General features: G+C 39.7%; 1 protein-coding gene across 1 annotated transcript in view; it reads left to right on the plus strand.

Annotated features, from left to right (window-relative positions):
- The first annotated feature begins 527 nt into the window (after nucleotides 1-527).
- CPA6 (carboxypeptidase A6) overlaps nucleotides 528-22436 on the plus strand; it is an 84552-nt gene continuing 62643 nt past the window's right edge. The window contains exons 1-3 of the mRNA XM_062568536.1: nucleotides 528-631; nucleotides 3165-3371; nucleotides 21590-21743. Of these exons, the coding sequence (XP_062424520.1) occupies nucleotides 528-631; nucleotides 3165-3371; nucleotides 21590-21743 (465 nt within the window). The remainder of the gene's footprint in view (nucleotides 632-3164; nucleotides 3372-21589; nucleotides 21744-22436) is intronic.

The raw sequence follows: 22436 nt of genomic DNA on the forward strand, positions 1-22436 counted from the left end.
GGGGGTTGTTTTATATTATTATTGTGGTCTTACTCCTCTTCCCCACCACCCAGGCCTAAGACTTTTAGTAAGGATCCTGATTTTTAAAACTTTCTCCTCCCTTAGCAGTTCCTAGCAGCCCCTCTCCTAACACGTGGTGCGAGCTCACCTCTTCTACCGGCCTCGACCCCCCACCCCCGCCCTCATATCGCCATGGCGGCGATGCCTGCGCCACGCGCAAGGCGTTAACGGCTCCCCGGCAGCCGTTGGGCCACACCTGCGGGCGAGGCCTCGGCAGCCAACGCCCTTCGCCACCCCTAGCGCTGCGCTGCGCTGCGCTGCGCTGGGCTGGGCAGGGCCAGCCCCCTCGACACCCTCCAACCTCCTGCTCCGCAGCCCCCAGCGCGGCGGGGCTCTGCGGCCGGCGGCGGCGCCCTCTGCCCGCCCTCTCCTCTTCTCTCTCCGCCCCACCCGGGGCCGCCGTTATCTGCCGCCGCCCCGCTCCTGTCGGCCCCCCGCGGGCTTTGTGTGCGCGGCGTGGCCGCGCCATGCCGCTGCGAGGGAGCCCCGCGGCGCTCCTGCCGCTTTGTCTGCTCTGCCTGCCAGCCGGGCTGCCGCTGCGCGGGCCCCGCTACCACGGCCGCTACGCCGGGTAAGTCCGCGCCCGCCCCGCCGCTGCGGGCAGCGCGAAGCCGCGCGGCGCGTCGCTGCCCGCGCGTTCCCGCTCGGTCCTGGCGCTGCCCGGGCTGGGAGCCCCGGGTGGCAGCGTGAAGGATGCTGCCTTTAAAACAATCAAAAAAAAAAGCTTAAAAAATCGCTGCGCCTGCAGGAACAGGCGCTTTCCGTTGTACGGAGCGGGGAGATAAAAAGTCTTAGTGGCTTCAGCATATTCTGAAACGAATGAAAGTTTGTATTCTCTTTTGGAGAACACAGATAATGGAACTTTGAAACTGTTTTGTCAATGTTTAAAGTCTTAAACGTAGATAATCCTACTGAATGTGCAAAGCCTAAACAAGGAGCAGTAAGGGAACCCAATTAACCTTACTCTAAGCAAGTGAAGCCATTTACATTCATTTCAAACTAGACTTTTTTTTCCTTCATTTGGAGATCAAGTTTGTGTTAGGGAAAGTTTGAACCAAGTGGTAGTAAAAGGCAAACTGTGGTATCGTTGAGCAGTAAGCTATGGTGATGTGCTTGCTAGGCTTTGCACCCAAAGAATATATGCTTCTTGCTTGCTTTGGAGACTTTCTTTCTAACGCAAATTTAACGGATACAAAACCTGCGGTAGATTTATGATACAGATAAAAAAGGCAGCCTAACAGAGTACCAGTAGAAGCTCGTGGTGCCTGTCCACATACAGTACAAATTCCATTAAATTCATTAGGGTAAGCACATGTAACTGTTGAATTAAGAACTGTATTATCCTCTCTATTTTGCTTCAGTAGCCAAGCCAGGCGTGTAAATTCCGCTACTGAAATGAAGTTTGAAAAATCATTCCTGAAGCTTCAGGGATTCGGTAATGTGATACACAGCCATTCACCCCTGGATCACTATTAGTGATTGAAAGTAGTTAAACATGTGACAGCTGTTTCACCAGCTCTGTTCAGTTCCTTGGGTAAAAGCTACCTATCTGCGCTGCAAAACAAAAGCAGCTGCCACAACTGGGAGCCTGCGGGGCAGGACCCGAAAGGAACGGGACACAGACAACTGAGTTCTTCTTTAAAGCCAGGGTCCTGTCATAAGTTTTCTGCAGAAGCAGTGTTCTGGCTACCTGGAGCCCGTTGCACAGTCCAAATTTCAGTAAGACCCACTTTTCTTTAATTGAAAACTGTATTGGGTTTGCTTGCAGGTGACATTGAGATGAATAACTAATTCCCAGCATTGGTGCAGGAATCTTTTATGAATATTGACTATATTTGTGTGCATGTATATATACATGCATATTCACTTTATTTATATGAGATGTCAAAACTATGTTTTAATATTTTTAAATTAGATTTTTCCTCTTTTAAATAACTAAAATAAATAGACAATTACATGCTGTTTCAGGTATTGCAATGTAGTCAATTAAATACAAAACTAAAACAAAACTGATTTTTCTATTTGCTGATCTGTGATTTGCCTTTGTTAAAAGCTCTAAGAATAACTTAACTGTTTAAGCATTTTATGTGCCCTGGGTGGCATGTGAAAGACCCACACAAACAAGAAATTCAACTCTTGGCGTGTGATTGCTGTCTTAGAAACTTTCCCATAGAGGCTAGTGAAGAAGAGTGAGACTTATCAGCTTCCAGAATCTAGACAAGCACAAAAAGCAAAAATTGCTTACTCCTTTCCCTGCCTCCCCCCCCCCCCCCCAAAAAAAAGGGGGGGGGGAGGCTAGAGTTAATTGTCAAAATCTCTTGATCAATAGGCAATTGTAGTAGTGGGCTGAGAAGCATTTAGGCATCTTGCTGAAAATGCAGTCACGTTTGTAACACAAACCAGAATGTGCAACATGTGTAATACAAACTGGAAAACCTCTAACCCTTTACATTTCTGTTATCCTGGCATTATTTGTGTCAATAAAAAATGATGAAAAAAATCAGCCTGAAGCAGAATGAAGGTTTCTAAAGATCTCAATGTGTCTTATCATTCTGAAGCTTCTGTCAACATCTGAGGAGCCTGTGCAGAATCATTTCATTCTCCGATTAAATACAGTTGAGAGGTGTTGCCATCACTGGTGAACCTAGTTATCACCCAAGAGGAAAAATTATTTGGTAGGTTTTTTTTTCTTTTTTTCAAGAAGGGCAGTGAGGAGATTAGTACAGTTTTCTAATGCTCATCATTAAGAGGGATGTCCCAACCATCTTACTACTTTTTTTTTGTGCCAAGAAATATATGGCAATTCTACTTGTTTCTTTTGTGTCAGAAGCTGTACTGTACAGAGGAAAAGCATAAATATAATTAGAGCAAAAGGATGAAAGAAGAAAAGAACAAAACAGACAATGGAAAACATTTCTCAAACTCAGACCAGCACTAGGAGGCACAAAGCAACTGCAGATCTTCAGCTAAGGACCCTGACCAAAAACAATTGGTGTTCTACCTATTTCTGTGGTAGGACATATGGAAGAGAATAAACTCTTCCAAGCTGTTCAGGGCAGGTTGGGTATGCTATGTAGACGTGATCTTAAGCAAATATGTTCCAGATACCTGTGGGAATTCAACCAGTATGATTCCTCAGAGAAGTGTGACAAGGGAGGCAGCAGTTCTCATGCTCATGAAGTTACTGAAAAGACGGAGGTGCTGGTGCATTTGCCTTCTGCTGTCTTGCACAACAAGCGTTACCTGTTCTGTGCTCTTGTGCCAACTGGAGCTCAAGAGGAGCTTGAAGTTACTGCCTCCCATGGTGACAGGTACTGCTATACTTTACAGCTTGCACACGACACAAAACTATATTCTCTACATACATTTTTCCATCTCATATTTGTATGCTCCATCCAAAGATCTCCGGGGAGATGGGCAAGGGAGAGGGACACATCAGGGTGTGCAGAGCATAGGTGTGGTGTACTATCAAAGAATTGAAGAGTATTTTCCAGGAGGCCATTCTCAGTGGTTCCAACAGGTGCAGCAAGGGTGCTGATTGCGGTTTAAGTGGCAGAAATAAGTGAGTAAGCTAGGACTCTTTGGTCTCAAGTAGCAACAATATAGGGGCATAACAGATGTCTACCAGCCTTGACTGACATGGAAGAGATCAAGTTTTGGCTGTTTTTTTCAGTACTAATGGGAGGCATAAAATGAATCTAGTAGGAACCAGGTTGAAAGCAAGAAAAAGCTTCTTCACTGCAGTGGTATAATCCTTCCTTGCTGAAGTGTGTGATTTATTGACATTGATTCAAGAGGACTTGACAAGTTGGTAGAAGGGTTATCTGCTGAGATTTACTACCTTTACTGAAGTGACATCCAGCTCAGGAGGACCTTGAGCTGAAAGTAGTTGCCGGCTAGGAAAATACTCATTGATAGTGTCATACACTCTTGCCCTTTTACTGTTCCTTGGGTGTTTGCTTCTTGACAGTATGGCGGAGTAGGATACTGGAGCAAATAGACTTTTTTTTGGGGGGGGGGGAGGCTAAACAGAGCAGTCTTTCAGCTCCTGATTATCCTATGAAGAAGGAGATTATTTCCCACAACCTGATCAAGACTTCTTAAGAGAAAAAAGTTTATCTGCCATTTATTCTTAAAAAAAGAAAGAAAATTAGCTCTATGTTGTTTTTACTCCTGTTTATCTCCTTTTGCCTGGCGCATGGTACTTGGGTATGCACCCTCCATTTTCTACCCCAGCAACAGTGACACTACCTTTCTGTGCTCTATCCCTCCTGAGTTCTTCCAAAGCCTTTTCAGATATGTGTCTCCTCACCTCGAATAACCCACTAAAAAAACTTGGCCAACTCTGTAAAATCTTTTGCTGGAGTTTTTTTAAGAGCATTTGAGTGAGATGTTAACTCCTCCAAAATGTTAGTCTTACATAGATTGGAGTGCAGCAGATAATTGTTATTTCTCTTGGATAGGGAAAGACTATGATACATTCTATGATTCTGGTGTAAAAACAGCATGAGTATCTGGAAGTGATAGAGGTGGATAACAAGGAAAATGAAAACAATGAAGAAATGTTCTGCAATTTAAAATATAATATGCTGTGACTGGTAGGACATCACATGCTAAAAATTGCTTAAACCCACTGTTCATGTTGATAAGCAGATACCAAATGTGAGAGCATTCAGCAAATTTCAGGTATTCTAATGCCTGTTTCCATCTCTACATACCATAGCTAAATGCCTCAGAACCCACAATACCTTGCATGTGATGGTTGGCAATTGCTCTGTCTCCTGGAAAAAACACATGGGAGCCTGAGGAAAACTGGTTAATGAGGGAATTGAGAAGCAGAAAGGACCTCTTCCTATGCTATTCCCCTCTACTGACTTCTTTCAAATGTTTTAATCAGGATCTAGAAGATCTGATTTTCTGTGTAAAAGCTGGGTTTTTCTCAGCTACTCAGCTCTCCTTCTCCACCCCCAGCAGTCACCAAGTCAAACTAAAATATCATACAACTGGCAAAAGAAAGAAAAGAGAAAGAAAAAAGAAAAGGGAGTGGGGAGAGGGACATTGGGAAAGCACACCATCAGCATTAGATCCAAATTATTCATTCATTGAGATGAAAACCACATTTAGTGCTTCTCTGGTTGGTTTCAGAGAGTTTCTAAATGGTGAAAAACTGAGCTCTCTAGCAGTGCACACAATTTAATGAACCCTCTTTTCAAATAACCAATAATTCTGTAATCAAAGCACCTCTACAACTCTAAGTTTTTTCTTCATCACCTGATATTCACCCTGAACAATACCATTTATGTTCTAAAGGGTTAAAAAAAAAGGGGGGGAGGGGGGGAATGGTTAATGCCAAGTGATTCTTTCATTTTGCAAAGTCCAAGCATTTCAAATTTGATGCTTAATCTCTTAAAGCATCTCTGCCTTTCTCATTATAAATGAGAAATATGAAGTGTTTCAGTTGTTCGTTCTTCTTTCTGTCATCTTTGGGTGGCTTTCTTGTTTGGTTGGTTTGCTTAACTAATTAGAAAACAGTGTGCATCTACATTACACAAAGTGAAGGCCAGGCATGGGGGCTTCTAGGTCATGATGGCTGTCTGAAGTGATCTCCAGCTTGATGTTACAGAATGCCATGTGAGCCTGGTCCCATATTGTCCAAACTGGGATGCTGTAGGGTGGTGCCTGTCTGGCCTCAGCAATGGGAAGAAAGAGGGGAAGAGGTCACAGGGAGTGAGGGAAGACATGGGGATTCATGATGTGGGCAGGCCTTACACCTGTGCATGGGAGCTCTGAACCTTTCCTAGGTCACAAAATGGTGAGGTCTGCCAGGTTAGATGACGCTTATAGCTTTCCACTAAGAATGATGCTTTGCGAAGCAGAAGACCAATCCCAGTAAACTTTTACAGTTTCATTATTTTTTAAAACCTGTATGAATAAGAATGTAGTATATTACAGAAAACTCGTATTTGAGCTTGGTTTTAGGTTCAACAATTACATAAATACGAAAACATATAACATCTAAGATGTACTTAGTGAAAGATACTGATAAAAAAGAGAATATACATATCAAAGCCGTATAGACCTTCAATGTAAACATTCCACTTGGAATCCATGAACTGCCAGCGTCCTATGGAAATAAGCAGGTGAAGAAATGCAGCTTTTCCTAGAGCTTCCAGCACTAGCTACCATGAGCTGAAGAGCTCCTACTTTTGTGTTTTGCCCACTCCATCCCTATTGCTGCTAATGCTAATTCTTTCCCAGCATCAATCATGGGCTTCTTAAATTGATGATCATAACCTTGAATGTTTTTGTGTAGGACCTTCACAAGCATTTGAAAGGGGAGAGATGCTATATAAATAATGTACATACTAATTTTTGTGATTAAAAATCTGGAGTCTAAAAATATGTGACTGACACAAAAGACAGTGGAACTTACTTTTAGTGCAGATGGAAAATCAGAGTTCTGGAATGAGCAAATTTGAAAAAAGGAAGCTGAAATCTGCTTTTCTTGCATGCATCGTTAATAATTTGTAGGAAACTTGCTTCATATGCTATGTAGGACTGTATCCCATGCTGCACAATAAATAGGATCCCAAGTTTTTCTGAAATCCTGCCATCTCTGAAAATGTCACTCATACATCTGAAACAGCCTTATGTGGTCGAAATACCACAGGAAACATTCATTTCTTTAGCCAGTTGAAGGTGAATAGCCACCATTAAACATTTCTCTATATCTACAGGAGGTATAGTCTATCATCTCTGTTCTGCAAACTGCGCATTTTACTTACCTTTCCTCCTTAGTTTTACCTCTGAATACATTAAAAAATTATACTTGTAAAGCATAGTATTTAAAATGTGTGCACTGTGTATATAATGTTCACACAAAATTTGAGAAACAAAATGATACTTTGATCATGTATCAGGAGTCATTTCAGTAGTCCCATAAACAAAATCTGCTGTGAGTATGCACATAGCTGTGGGAACTAAAAGCAAGTGGTCAAGTTCACGGTTCAGTATTTTTTCTGTTCAAGCGGTATGATTTGTTTTACTGCCAGGCACGAGATAAGGAGGATTTTGTTGCAGTTTCATGTATGTATGACCCTCTAATCCAACAAAAAAAGCAATCTTGTTACCCCCCTTTCCCAAGCAGTTTATACATTTCTGCTGTGAGTATTAATTTTCATGCAGAAAACTTTCTGTGAATCCTGTATTTTCTCTCCTATTTGCAATGATAAGCAGTTAGGTGGCAAAGTGAGAACCAGTAATTCCAAGTGTATATATTAGATTTCTTTCTGAAAATCTTGCTGCAGGTAAAACTTAGAGAACTCAACAGGATTTTTGCCTAGTCTCAGGTTTGCAGGAACACACCTATAGTCACTAGACTTCTGAAGACAATTAAGCCAAATCCTAAGTTTTCTCCATAAATCTTGATTCTAATTTAAAGGCTTTGTTCACACTGTTGCTTACAAAGATATGGTTCTGAGCTGACAGTGAAATTACAACAAGACCTGCACTGATTTTAAGGTTGCTGATAATTTCCACCTGAGTGTATCAGCTCCGAATCAGACCTTAAATAAGCACCAGGTGTAAAGAAGGAATCTAAAATTACTGTTTGTGCAAGCAATGTGTGGATGGGAGAGCCAAAGTACTCTGAATTAGAAAGATATTCAGAGAAATGAACTGATAGGGAAAATATATTCAATTCTCTTTAAAACTTTGCGCCTTTTGAGTTTGACAAATAGGCAGAGGATCTCATTGCTTTCTTGTGAAATTAAAAGCCAGGCTTTGTGCACCATCCAGGTGCAGTGAGGCTGTGTGGTTATTTGGGGTGTGTTCCCGTGCAGCCTAGCACAGGGGAGCAGGCAGCAAGCATGAACGTGTCCCTCTGCCTGTGTCTGCTGTGAGCAGGCTGAATGGTCTGGAGGACTCAAGCTCCCTCTCCCCCAGGGAACAGTGCTGCTTGCTAGTGTACATACTTAAAGAGAAGTCACACTGCCAAGCTAGTAGGTGAGACAATAACATTGTACAGAACAGCACTTGCTGAGGGGAGTATGTTCTTGACTACATAAATGTAGCCATTGCAAAACAAGCATCTTACAAAATCAAAACATTTTTTCTTTTCTTCTTTTTTTCCCATGTTTAGCAGCTCAGTAAAGGTTCCATCCAGAGGCAGACTACCAAAATGCACTCTTGACTACTTGAAAATGTACTTTGTGGAGATTGTTGCTTGCAGTCTCTCTCTCTCTAACTTGAATAAAGTTATTCCAAGAAAAACTTTCATTGCTTGTTATATATCATGCAGTATTTCACATACCTTGCACAGTAATGATGCACTTTGCAACACCACATGGTTCACTCAGAGAGAGAGAGAGAGAGAGAGAGAGAGAGAGAAAAGAAGCTATTTTTATGTTCAGTTTAGATTTTTGTTGCAATTGGATAATAACTCGTGATAGGAGCATCCTGCAGGTTTAAAAGCTTGAGGTAAGCGGCAGAAAATATGGTACATTTTAAATACAAGACAACATAACAGCCTGTTAGGCCATAAGACTTTCTATTTATGTTTGTTTTGAGGGACAGATAACACACATGATGAAAGTATATTCTGTAGATAGGATTTTAAAAGTGAATATTTTGGCCATTGCTATTTTTCTCCCAAAACACTGAAAGTGTAAACTTAGTTGAAATAAATGAACAGATTAATCCCCTGAAGTCAGGAATTTGATTATATAAGAACAGATCAGAGAAGGACTCTGAAAGAGGCAAGTCTCAGGAATAGGTGTAAGAAATGACTTTAGCAGGCCTGATGAAAAGCTGGTGCGCTCTTCGATTTACTCAGTTGGACTCCTACCAAGATTGCTGCCAGATGCTACTCTAAGGCTGCAGGGTGATGATAAAGCCAAACCGAGCTAACCCAAGCTAATGGCACACTGCTGCTAGGGGAGGTGGTTGCATTCCTACCACTCCAGATGTGCAGCCATCTCCTGCTTTGCTTGATGACTGGCACTTGTCTGATTACAGTGAGCCAATTCCAGGAGCAAAAAAAGTAGAAAAGCATTTTTTCCCTTTCTCTCCTGGACTGACTTTCAGCTTTTCAGTCTTTAATGTGGTTTCTGTGGAGCCTCTGGAGAGTTAGCACAAGGAGGGAGGAGGGAGCAACTGGTTTCTAGTTCCCTATCTGGATCAGAGAATTTATGTTTAGGCCTCTCGGACTCCCCATGCACACATGCACATGAGACAATACTCTGAAACTAGTTAATTCCAGGTATGAAATCAACTAAGCACAGCATGGTCAAATCTAGACAAAATTAGGCTTTCTCAGCAGTCCTGACTGCCAGATTTCTCACCAGACCAATGTCAGTAGAAATACCCAAAGACTATTTCAGACTTATGTAGAGAATAATGTGATGCTTATTTTCAAGCAAATGTCTTTCCTAAAAGTTGAGAACTAAAGGAGTAGTTAACTTTTGTGCTGGCTATAGTCAAAGGTGGGATTTTGAAGCAAAGGGACTACATCGTTTGTAATGTCTTAAGGAGTTGCAAGTCATTCTTTTTGTAACAGACGAGACTGATATACTAGGGTCTATGGAAAGATAACCTCTGTATTTATTGAATAGGTCAAATTGAGTATTTGCTGATAGAACAGGAAAGATGTTTAAATAAGGGTGCCTTATTAAGACCTCTGCCATTTTTCCAGAGTGGGCTTTTAACTGGGAAATAAATGTTGAGTTCATTTATGCTGTACAGGACAGGCAGCCGAGAACATACTCTATCTGTCCTTCATATCAATGAAAAAGAAAATCACTACGTAAGCACACTACCAAGTCTGGGCTAATAAGCCTAGTATCTCAGGAGAACGAGCTTGCGTCTTTGCTGGCAGTACACAGTGTAAATATAGTCCATGACAGAAAGGCAATATGCCGTGTTTCTGTTCTGCTTGGTTCCCAGCAGGCTGGATTCCTGATCTGTCTGCCTGTGGGTGTGACAATACCAAAAAATGTAATGGGGATTGTCAATTGAATGTAAAATATAATTATTTTTAAAAATCGTGTAGTTTCACCTTTAGTCTGTTCAGCTGAGGTTGCTTTTTTTGTTCATTTTATCAAATTGCAGTTGTCTTAGTTTTGATGTAATTTTAGAATCATGGGCTATTCCATAAAGCTCGAGAGGAAATCAAAGCATTGGACTATAAAGAGTAAAAGCTTTTAGATTCACAATTGAACAGTGTAACAATAATTTGATGTAGTTTGTATTTTCTGAGGCCTAGTCTAGAATTATAACTGTAATGGAATATATAACTGTGTGAATTTTGATCCCTCCTCCAAGAGTTGTCTCTGTTCTACATTAAGCAGTCAAGAGAGAGAGACATGGTTATCTCCTCAATAGCAACTGCAAGGAGTAAAAAGCACTGAACTTAGGACTCACCTCAGCGGAAGAATAACACATATTTTGAGGAACCCTAGCTGCTTTGCATGGGTTATACATTGGCTGAGCTCGTCTGGTGTATCTCTACCTCCTTGAGGCCCTGAACATAGAAACATCATCTAGTTTAAGAACCCCTGTCAGACAGAGATATGAAAAAAACATTGATTTATTCATACAGGGTTGTCCCGAGAAGATCTGGAGACAGAACTGTAGGCACCTCAGGCTCAGATTTGCGGAAAGAGGACTAAGGGGCTGCAGCCTTCTTTCATTTAGCACTTCCCACGATGAGCTATGCTCCTGGTCACATGCTGGAGTTACATCTTTGAAGAGCTTACCTCATTTGCCAAAAATATATTTTAAACCAGGAAGTAGGTGCCTAGTGAGTTCAAGTGTCTTTGCAATTCAGAAGCAGGTTAAAGATATCACAGACTTGAAGACTTCAGGTATACCTCTAGCATTCAAGCCATGTGTTTCACATATGCTCAGCCTCTGGTCAGCAGGCAGCATGCAGCCCATCAGTGTGATGTTTATGTCATATCCATTCCTCTTTTTTCAGACCTGTCATCTCTCTCCATAAGATAACTGCCATGTGTTTGGCCATATGATGTGTGGTGGACAAAAAGGTGCTCAGAAAGTAAGGTAGTCAAGAGCAGGCTGCTGCTACCTGCTGAAGTAGAGACCTATCTGTAATGGTTAGCATGTGTCAAACACAAACAGATGAGGAGACAGTACAAAGCTGTAGAATTAGCTTAAGCCCTTGGATGATCATGGAAAAGTGAAGTAAAGCTAATCTCGTACACACTAAGGAATCAGTAGAGATCAGTAGACTAGTGCTGAAGGTGAGTTAAACTGATGAGTTATTAGAGATGACCTCCCAACACACTATAAAAGCTCCATCAGGGAATGGTGGCTGAAGGGGTCCTGGGTCCAGCAAAACCTTATCTTTTGCTTCTGGTGATCTGTAAGAGTGAGGAGAAGATCTGCAGATTTTACTTTTTCAGAACAGAGTAGTCTTATGCGTTTGGAGACAGCAAGACAGTGCCATGAAACAATTCAGGCCTAAGAATCATAAAGAACAGCTGATACAAACTGTGCTCTGTGAAATCTGATCTTTCTGTATTGTTTTTCTTTAATCCGGATTCCATTACCTGTGCTGAGAAAGTACATGTGAGCTTTTATGTATGGCAACTGCAGAGGGGGTGGTCTTTGAATTAGAATGTATTTGCTCACAGAGTTGGCAACAAGTCATGCTAGTTGAGTGGCTGCAGGCTACACAGTTTTACTGAAAAAAAAATAAATGCAAACGTGAGACAAAAAGAGGGCAGGTCCATGAAAACCAGGAGAGTGAGGAAATAGGGTTTTAATTTTCAGGAATATATTTTAAAGGTTTATTCGATGTGTGATTTATTTGATTTATCAGATACCTTGTCAGAGCTAGTGAAATACAGTCTTAATGATGGAACAGATGATAACTGGCCAATAAAAATTCTGAATAATCATTCTGTTAAAACATACAAAAGAAAAAGCAAAAAAATAAACTTTGTACAGGAGGAAAATGCACAAGTCTCACAGGGAGGACTGCTTTCACAAGAGCCTGATAGGAAACATAATTGTTAGGATATATTTATCAACTGGCAGTCCATCTGCCCTACTGGAAAATGTTATTTCAGAAGAAAATATAGCACAAACTTCAGGCAAACAAAGAAGGAATTTTTAAATTAGTCATTTTATAAATAACTACTATTTACAGGAGTAACTAAATAGATGGGCAAATGTAAAGGTGGTGTTTTTAAAGTTATCAATTTTCATGAACAGTATTTATTTTTAAGCTATATGGCTGTAAAAAAACAGATGTTATCAGCAAAGGAATGTCAGAGGAAGACTGGAATCTATTGCCTACGAGGAACAGCCAAATGCTCACTTTTAGTAGAGATACCTTGCTTGTAAAACAAGAAAGTTTGCATTAAATGCAAGAAAACCAAACACCGTCAGCGGCATTTAAGATGTGTTTCCATAGCCTGTGGGATTTTGTAGTTTTAAGCTTAGTTATTAATGTACTACAGGGAAGGTAGGGGAGCCTTGAAAGAGACTTGTGATGGAACATGCAAAAATAGCTGTCAGTAGTCTTTTTAGTGTATAGGAGGGACTGACTGCAGGGAGCATTGCCTTTCGGATCGGGACTGCAGCAAAAGCTGAGAGGCCTTTGCTCTTTTGGCCACACATTGTCCTGATGCATGACTTAGGTCGCTCTAATGCCTATTTTACAAAAGGGCAATGGAAGTACAAATAAAAGCTCTATTTTGTCATATGGAAGAAACAATATCACAGTATCACTGCATATGTTATGTTGCTTCTTGCATAATGTAAATTTTTGGCAGTTTATTCATAGCATATAGTATGCCAATTCCGTTTTTCATGAAACTTTATGTAAGGATAGCTGGGGACAAAATACAGTGTAACAAGAAAGAAGCTACATAAAAATGAAGCTGACAATTTAATAGTTCTACATTTCTGCAGGTCTAAACTTGTATTATTTTGCATAGCATATCAAATGTAGTTCAGTGAACATATTTTGCATATCATGTCTTTGTAGACTGAAGATTGCGAACAGAAATTAATTCATTTTATGAATTTATCTCAGTGTCAAATGTAAAAAAAAGACCTTTTAAATTGCAAGTGTGTATTCAAATAAAAGCACAGAGCATGTTTTTAGATGGATTTGTTTAATTACCTAATAATAAAAATAAATAGAGCTAAGTATTTAGGTTCTAATGTTAGTATTTAGTGGACATGTACTATCTCCATTTATTTCCCCACAAAATACTTTGGTTATAATATTACTAAATCACATTATTTCAGGCATATTAAGACAGCTGTGCTTTTAGGACAAAATACAGAGCAAGGCTAAAGCTCAGTGTTGATCACAAGCTTCAAATTTGAGTACTTAAAATTTGAGTACTCAAAATTTGAGTACTCAGAATAAAATAAGACAATGCATTTTCTAAGTCTTTGTGTGAAATTTCATCTCACTCATCTGGTCTATTTTAGGCAAATCAAGCCAAATTTCCCCAAAACTCAATGAAATTAAATAGACCAACCTACTCTTTCCCTTCCATCGCTCCAGCATTTCACCCTTAGATGAGGAACAAGCCTATTAGAGGCATGCCCTGATAAAATCACTTTGATGTTACTACAGCAGAAGCAGATTTTAGTGAAAGTGCTGCTTAGGGGACATATCTTGGCAACTAACAGCTTACTGATGGAAATAACATTTGGCTTCGAAAGTTATTTCACAGAAGGTCTGTGTTCATAGTTTCTCGGCTCTCATTTTCAAAGGACCTTTCTCTTTAATGGCTGTGCAGGTGCTGAGCTGAGATTGCAACCCACTGTATAAAAACCTGCTCAGTTTTCCTGGTACCTGTTCTTGCAGTTCTCACCCTTCTTGTTTATTAATTGCCTTCCTGTCTTTTTGTAAACAGAGCTTGCAGCAGCGTTTTGGGTAGAGACTGGCATTTTACCACATGCTGGATCAGCAGATAACTCTTCTGAGTCTTTGTTTCTGTGTCTCCAGTATAATCATGTAATAATAGTTTTAGCTCTAATATGGTTCATTTGAACAGCGAATGCAGCTAGTATGATAAATAGCAATGTTATGCTGGTGAAAATAAGCGTAACAACTTTTTATTAATAGGAATGCTTTCAATTTGGTGATTTGTTTTCAGTTAGAAGGCAGCAAATACTGTACAAAATTACTTAGAAATATGAAGATTTGTTTAAAGAGTTAGCAGCTGTCTTTGTCAGCATTACATTAATTTTTATGAATTACAATGGCAAGAAAGAAAGTAAACTGCATTTAGGAAATAAACTGATAGTTTTCATCAAGTATCTAGCAGATAAAACTGTTTCTTGACATATTGAATTGATACAAGCAAGGCTGAGAAATACTTGATACATGAGCGCAGACTATAGCAACACCCTCTGAACCCAGCGTCTTGTTCTTCTGCATCTCTACTTTTCGGGTATTTTGGGTTATTTGTTTGTTTTTAGTGTGATTCTGGTTGTGAGAGTTGAACACTATAAGTAATTCAGAGACAAATAAGCAAGAAGTCATGAACAAGAGCTCTAAGAGACATTATCTACCCTGTCCGTGTCAAGCCAAGGTAGCTTACATCCTGCATGATGTTAATGGCAATGTCCTTTTTTATGAAGAAGTATGCATATGTTTTTATAATACACACGAACATAAGCATAAACACTTCTGAAATGGGGAAGACTTCAATTATACCTCCAAATCTGTAAGTCAAAGCAATGTACACAAAGGTGACTCTTCAATACAGAAGGTATGACTACCATGATGGCATTCAGTAAGATAGACTAAACAATCTGTCCATTTTAGATAAAACCGATAAAAACTTAAGAAACATTTACTTTGTTGAGTGTATGATGAAAATCACTGTAATAAATGTGAAGTGATTTAGAAACCTTGAGTAAAATACTCCCAGAATAATTGCAAAATGCCCTGGGCATTTACTGTCTGCCTGCTGTTATGCAGAACATGTTTGCACCATGTTTAGTGAAGTCTAATTTTTGTAGCATAGAGTGTTTTTTCCAAGAGCACAGCAGTGAACTGTTTAGACAGAATAAATGGCTTGTAATAATATCTCAGATGGGGAATTTGGTATGTCAGCAGCAGTGATAGACTTGATGCTTAGGTTCTTATGTTATAGCAAACTGGATTCCAGTGAAATATTTCATATTTAACACATAATCAGTGCAGAAAATGCTCTTTAACAGTCAAGTAATAAAAAAATGTAAAGGCATGTCTGAGAAAATCAGTTGTAGCTTGTTAGAGCAGTGAGTATATGATAACATCAGATTGCTACTGGGGGTGCTACAGGGCAACAGGGCTCCAGCACTGGGAATGGTACTTAACTAATTCACGGAATTTGCTGTGCTTTGTCACTGGGCTGAGTCTTTTTGAGGAGTCTCTTCATCATCACCTGTGCTTACGTCCAATAAAAACCAAACTTACATCACCTCACACCCAGCATGATTATTCAAAGCCACAACTCAGTTGTAGTCGTATCTTAAACTTTAAAGATACAGAATCACTGCTTTGTCAATTAGACTTTTGGGAGGGCAGCCAACATACCACAGAGTAGTTTTGATGGAGCTACAGCAGTAAAATCAGAATCAAGCCAGAAATGTAGAACAGTCCGTAGTCTGAAGAAAAAGTGATTACCAGTCAAATAGGTGAGATATTCACAAGCTTCAGTTCAGCTAATTAAACACTCCTTTACCTGAATTAAAACCAAAAATTTGCTATTTAATAAGATCTCTGATTTCCCTGTTTGGCAGAACTCAAAAAAAGTAAATTGAATTTCTCTTCTTGGTAACATAGAGGATTCCCAAGCCCTAGTGAATTGATTCTATGCTCAAAAAAAGTTTTTCAAGCAACATTTTTTTAAGAGTAGGACTTTGTTGTTGCTTCAGAGAGAATGAATAACACAGCTACCTTATCTGATTTTTTTTTATTTGCCTACCTTTTGGGTTGCTGAGGAAAAATGCAGATGCTGATTTGGGAATCTGAATAATTCTAAGGTATATTGGCTCAGAAAGTTTAGGTTTTGGACAGTTAGTTGTAAACATGCAATTTCTTCCAAAAGCTATAAAATTCTCCAAACTGAATGAAACAGTAATACATTTTAATTCATCTTGTGACCAGAATTTCCCAACCTCATGCCACATCTGTACACAAATATTTATATTATCTAGCCCTAAACCAACTGTATTAAATACGAAACTCCATACTCCATCTTACAAACATTTCTCCATAAATTAAATCATATTAGTAACAAGATTTTAAGCCCGAGGAAGTTCCAAACACTATAAGAGCTTTGAATAGTCCAGATATAGAAATATCTATAGTAAGATGAGATATTTAATAGGTCCATTTTCAGATTTTAAATCAGTAAAGAAGAATTTCAACATCTTGATTTAAAACAAAAAAAAAGAGTTTTTAGATTTGTCTGTGCAATAGGTCAGAGTAGACTGTGCATGTTTTGTGCTGTCCTTTTGAAAGATCACTTACAGGACCCATAAGCAAGGAGTCTGTAAGAGAAGGAGACTCTTCCAGACATGAGACATCTGGTTCTTTGGCAGCATTCACAGACTTTTATATTGCCAGCTTTAAATTAGCCCTTTGAATTTGCCACATGCTTTAACTGATGATGGACTGTCTGGACTGCCGTGTGTTCCTGGTTGCTGTAGCTTTAACATTAAATGTTTAGGTTATTCCTCTCCCTTCTGCTTCCTGAGAGGAAGGTAACATCTGCACAGGTAACATTTCACAATCAACCCTAATATTTAGAGTTTAGAACATTGCTCTTCCATGCTGCTAAATACATATTTCTATTTGATTTTCTGTGGACTGGCGCACACTTACACTGCCGCAAAGATTATGTATATCCTGAGTATTTGTGAGTGTCACTCAAAATTGTATCCTTGCAGACATTTAAAAGAAGCAAGTAGAAGAAGATTTCCCATTAGTGCAAGACCATTGATACATCACTTGACTGGTCAGAAACCTCTTAGGCACTTAGTTTGCTAAGCTGAGTCTGAAGTTCATATGACTTGTTTCTATCTTGGTGTCCAGCACGATTTTCTGAAATTGTTTTCTAGAAGAAGCCAACTGGAGGAACTGTGTCCATCAATTGTAAAAATGAGACCTAGGATCAAAATGGACATGTAATCTGAAACACTAGATTGTAAATATTACCTCTTAAGAATCTTTTGATTAAACTTAGTCTGCAAAGAAGCACCTTAATCCTTTTAGAAGTAGGTGGAAGCAGCTAGCTGCTTTTAGGGAGAAATAAAAATTTCTGAGAGTTACTTTTTAGATACTAAAACTTAATAAAAACACAAAACGGTGTAGAATTGTGTGTTGATTACAGTGTTGTAGTGCTCTTGTCCATATACCTGCCACATAAAACATTTATCTGACGTATCTGCTCTGCTGAATAGTCTAGAGCCATCATATCCAAAGGCCTTCTGGAGCAATAGAGACAGTAATTAACTGATCTTCAAGATATTTCTTTTCCTTTTATGTTCAGACAATGGAATAAGGAGAACAATTAGTAATTTGAAATGCTATAGAAAATAGGTCTCCATTGCGAACCTAGGTGCTGAAAACTAGCAGATAAGTAAAAGGCCTAATACTTTTGTTTTTCTTTGATAAAGACTTCTTATACTTCTTTCGGAGTCTGCACAAACTCTTTGAACACACAAAGTCAGCAATGATTAGGAAAGAAGAGGAGCAGCCAGCCAGAAGATGGTTGTCAGCACTCATCTCTGGCTCTGTGCACTCTTTATCACCAATGTCCCTGACGTCTGCTGCACCCACTCTTCTGGCACCCCAGAACGTGATTAAACTCCAGTCTGCTACTCTGGGTGGCAGCAAAGTGTTTTCTTACAAATACCTTATAACCCTTACAGATAGACCTTCTTCCCCAGTTACATTCACTATAAAGATGTAAAATGTCCTGTTCTTATGCCAGTTGATCTTTCTGTCTGCCCACCTCTTCGTGTCCAGCTTCCCATTTTCTATTTCTGTGTTTGTGCTGAGCGCTGCCCTTCCCGACTTGAGAGCTTCTATCTTCTGCAGTGCCCTTGCTGCTCTTGTGGTAATGATGCTCCCACTCCTCTGCCTCTTTAGTGCTTATTTAGAAATCACTGCGGCCCTTAAAGCTTAGACAGTGGTGAACCATGTTGGCTGAGTCTTTCATAATCTGATATAAAAAGCACTGTACTGTGATATTACTAAGCATGCCATTAAACTCCTTTGAGTATTAAAACAGATTAACTTATAATAGTGTCATAAAAGGAAGTAGAATAAAAAGATTTATGTGATTTTAGGATTTGCCTTGTTTTCATAGTGAGCAGCAGTGGGATAAGGAAAGTGCAGCACAGAATTGTTCTTTAGAGGATGCCCAAAGACAAACTTTAAGTGTCGTTCATTAAGTGTGAAAGGAAGGAGACTTGCAACATCAGGAATCTCTTCACTCACATCCAAAGGGACAGCTGGTCAAATGGCAAGCTAGCAGCTACCCTGCTCTGCTCCTTAAAACAGCCATGGTTCCAATGCATTTCTGTGTTATGCTGTACTTAGTTGGTCCTGTGTGATAGCATGGTCGTTTTGAACAACAGTAGTAACACAGTATGAGCATCCCACTTATTTCTGTGGCCAACTGTATCAACCTCTACCAGATTATCAAGCTTTCTGGAGACAAATAACTCCCAAATAGTCACCAGCTTGTCGAATTGGGCATCTGCCTACTATAGCTACTGAACTGAGAGACTCTTTGTTACAGTTCATTCCTCTGACAACTGTCAGCAGAATTAATGTGAAATGCAGACCTTGGAGCATATAAAGCACCCCTGCTATCTATCAAATCACTTAGTAAGATCCATCTCTTTGGCTCAGCCTAAGTACCTCCTAATTTAAGGCTGACATTTAACACTACTCAAAAATAGCTAAACATGAATACTGAAAGAAAAAAAAAAGAAAGTAGAAGCATCAGAATTAGTAGCTAAAGTTTTATAACACTTACTTTTAAAGGGTTAATGGCATGGGATTCTAAAATCTATAACAACAGAGGATTTATGATTTTGCAGAAGACCTTTAGAAAGCTATGTTCATGTATAGTTGGATCATTAAAATATTTTATGGAGGAGTTTTGAAGAAAAGTGCTTCAAATTAATTGTCACTTGCTTAAAACTGTAATATTTCATGTAAGAGTCTAATGTGAAGCTGACAAATGCTTATTTTACAAATTTAAGTGTGTTCAGACTTTGATAGCATTCAGATTTCAACACTCATGTAACGCAGTGCCCTCGTAGGCAGAAAACATTTCTCAAGTAGAACTGGCAAAAACAAAAGTTACTCTGGATTTTTTGATGAAATTGTCCTTTAACGAAATTTTGTGACAGTTTTTCTATGCTTTCATTGGCCAAGAAATGAAGCCACTTAGGTATTTAAAATCCCCAGAAAATATTTGTAAGCTCAATAAACATTGACTTTCTTCTTACTATTTTTCTGGAAATAAATATATTTCCTGAATAGTTACTGACAAATTAGGATGTATCTCAATAACAATGAAAGTCTGAAGACAAACATCAGAAAACAGAATGGCTGTTGTCGCTTATGTGTGGCTGACACGGGTTTCAGTGAAAAAAGTTTTCTACAAGAAGTAGTATAAGACACACATACCCTCACACACAATGATCTTCCCTAAGAAAACATATCCTCTCTTTATTAAACCACTTTTGGTAAGTTTAAAGGAACCTAAGGAACATCTACTTATAAATTTTGGCATGTTGATTGAAATAACAGTCCTGTTAGGTTATGTCTCCATAAGCAAGTAGTGCTACACTCCAAAGACAGTGGATCAGTTAGTGCTGAGGACCAGACATCCGCAAAATACCAATTTTGTAGGGTTTTGCTTTGAACTAGCTGGTCTGTTCCCATGAGCTGAAAGCCTTTCAGTGGTTAGACATGTTAAATATACCCAAAGGGCTCTCTCAGTTCATATTTAACACAGTTCATACACCCTGGTGTTACTGAAAACCGGAAAACAAAAACTCCTTAACACCAATGTAGCATTAAGAGGCAGGCATTCCTTTAATAGGCGCCAGGGACATAGGGAATCCTTCCACCTAATACACCCTCTAAGACCATGATTTGTTGAGCTTATATCTGATACCCCTCATACATATTCATTACAATTCTTGGAATTAATTTTGGTATTCATTATTTTTCCAGGAATTTGTTTATATTTTTACATATTATTATGTGTGCACATTGAGTCCATGAGGGGCTGTCTTTTGGGGTTTCAAGGGTCTCTAGTGGTGAGCAGGTGTCATACCAGGAATACCAGGATGCCCTTTGGTTGCACTTTTTGCTGGAACTTCATAGAATCATAGAATGGTAAGGTTGGAAGGGACCTCTGGAGATCATCTAGTCCAACCGTCAGCGTAGCCCATACAGGGATTGAACCCATGACCTTGGCATTAGCAGCACCGCACTCTAACCAACTTACATATAGGTCTTGACCGGAACTTCCGTATAAGTCTCAACTTGGCTCTTCTTGTTTGTTTTACTTACCGGTGTTACAGTTTGGGCCAAATGGTCTTTTCTGCTCTGATACTGAAGACCTCCTGTTGTTATCTTAATGGTTATGGCTAGCCGGGTGACGGTTACATTCTAGTTGAGAAACTTCAAGACCTAGTTATCTACAACCCTGGGACTGCTCTGTAGTATGACATGCACCCTGATGCTGCTTTGTAGTATGAAGCTGATGTTGATAGGGACAGCCAAGGGATTGAATTCAAAAGTGCACTTCTGATCTGAACTGAAATGTTTTTGTAGTTCCTGTCCCCTTTCCAATACTAATTCCTGAAGAATAAGATGTCTAAACCACTGCAGCTGTTAGAGAATGTGCTGCCAGTGAAAGTTTCTTCCTAATCTCCATCATTTATCAGTTGATAGAAAGATGAAAATCTCTCCCATGTCTTAGAGGAGGATGCAGAATTATTGTATTTGTGATTAGTTGTTTTTGTAATTTGCGGGTATAATGGGGAGTAGCTACTATCCTGAGTGAGCCAAGATTCCTTTTTTTGTATGGTTTTTAGAAGCTTTACTCAGTTGTTGGCTGTCCTTTCCAAAAGAAAACCTTCTCATTCTAATCAGATTGGTATTGTCTAAAAGTGAAGTCATTGTCTTAAAGGAATGCAATGAAAGAGCCTGCTCTGAATCAGGGATGTATCTAAACTAGCAAGATTTGTTCCTCTCCTTCGCTTTGTGGCCCAGACATGGTGAATGTAGAAGCAAACATACTTTAAAATGCTGCCGTATACCAACTGTTTGTTGGGCCCTGTGTGCTGAAGGGAGTTGTGTCAGTAGTTATCCAGATCAGCTCAAATCACTGTCTTTAGAGATGTAAAATAAGCTGGTTGACTAGCTACTGAAGCAGGTCAGAAGCATTCATGCAATCTCTTTTTTTAGCTGAGGACTAGAGTGAATAATGTTTAGTGAACAATATTTGCCCTTCAGCAAAAGAGATATTGGAGGAGATAAAATATTTACCTGGATATACTCCAGCTACTCTTCTGATTGGAGGTTGGAGAAGTTACCCATCGGCATCAGCCTCTGCGGCAATGAGGATAGCAGTGCTCTTACGCCCCTGGAGAGAGCAGTGTACAGTCAGGTAAGGCCACAGCTGCGGGTACCAGCAGGGCTCAGCGGGCACCTCTCTGTGGCCACTGCTGTTGTCCTTCCGGCTCCACAAGCCCTCAGTTCCTGCAGGAATAAGTATAAACAACTACACAAGGCAAGGATCAGCCCTGTATATTTTAGCTGTATATATACTGTACCTGACACAAAAACACTAAAAGCATGAACTTCTAGTATCTGCTTTTTCCTTGCTTTCACTTTAAAAAGATCTCTTTTATACCCTTCCTTTACAGAAACCAAAACATCAGTAACAAAAAATACAAATTCTCCAATAACAAAATTGGCCAATATCAGCTTTGGACTTTTGAAATTACCATGAATGGAGTCAAATTACCATCAGTAGGCTTAAGAAGTATAAGGCATGTTCCAGTAGCCTGAGAGAGTGGCTGGGATTGGGTCAAAGAAGATGCAAACTTGTCCAAGGTCGGCAGCTTTCTGTACAGTAAACTGAGCACAGCTGTTTACAGCTTCTTGCCTAAGGGCAGAGGGGAAAATTTTCTCCCATTACACCCAACACAATGTTATTTTCCGCTTTACCTCGGTTTTATGGTTTACTGAAAAAAATGTAAATTCTGTTATGGCGATTTGAAGTGATTCATCGTCTTGCTGCAGTGCCTCATGCCAGCTGACACTGTCCAGCTTGTACACATTTGCTGTAGGTTATGTC

The sequence above is a fragment of the Rhea pennata genome, chromosome 2 (assembly GCF_028389875.1).
Source record: "Rhea pennata isolate bPtePen1 chromosome 2, bPtePen1.pri, whole genome shotgun sequence".
NCBI lineage: Eukaryota > Metazoa > Chordata > Aves > Rheiformes > Rheidae > Rhea > Rhea pennata.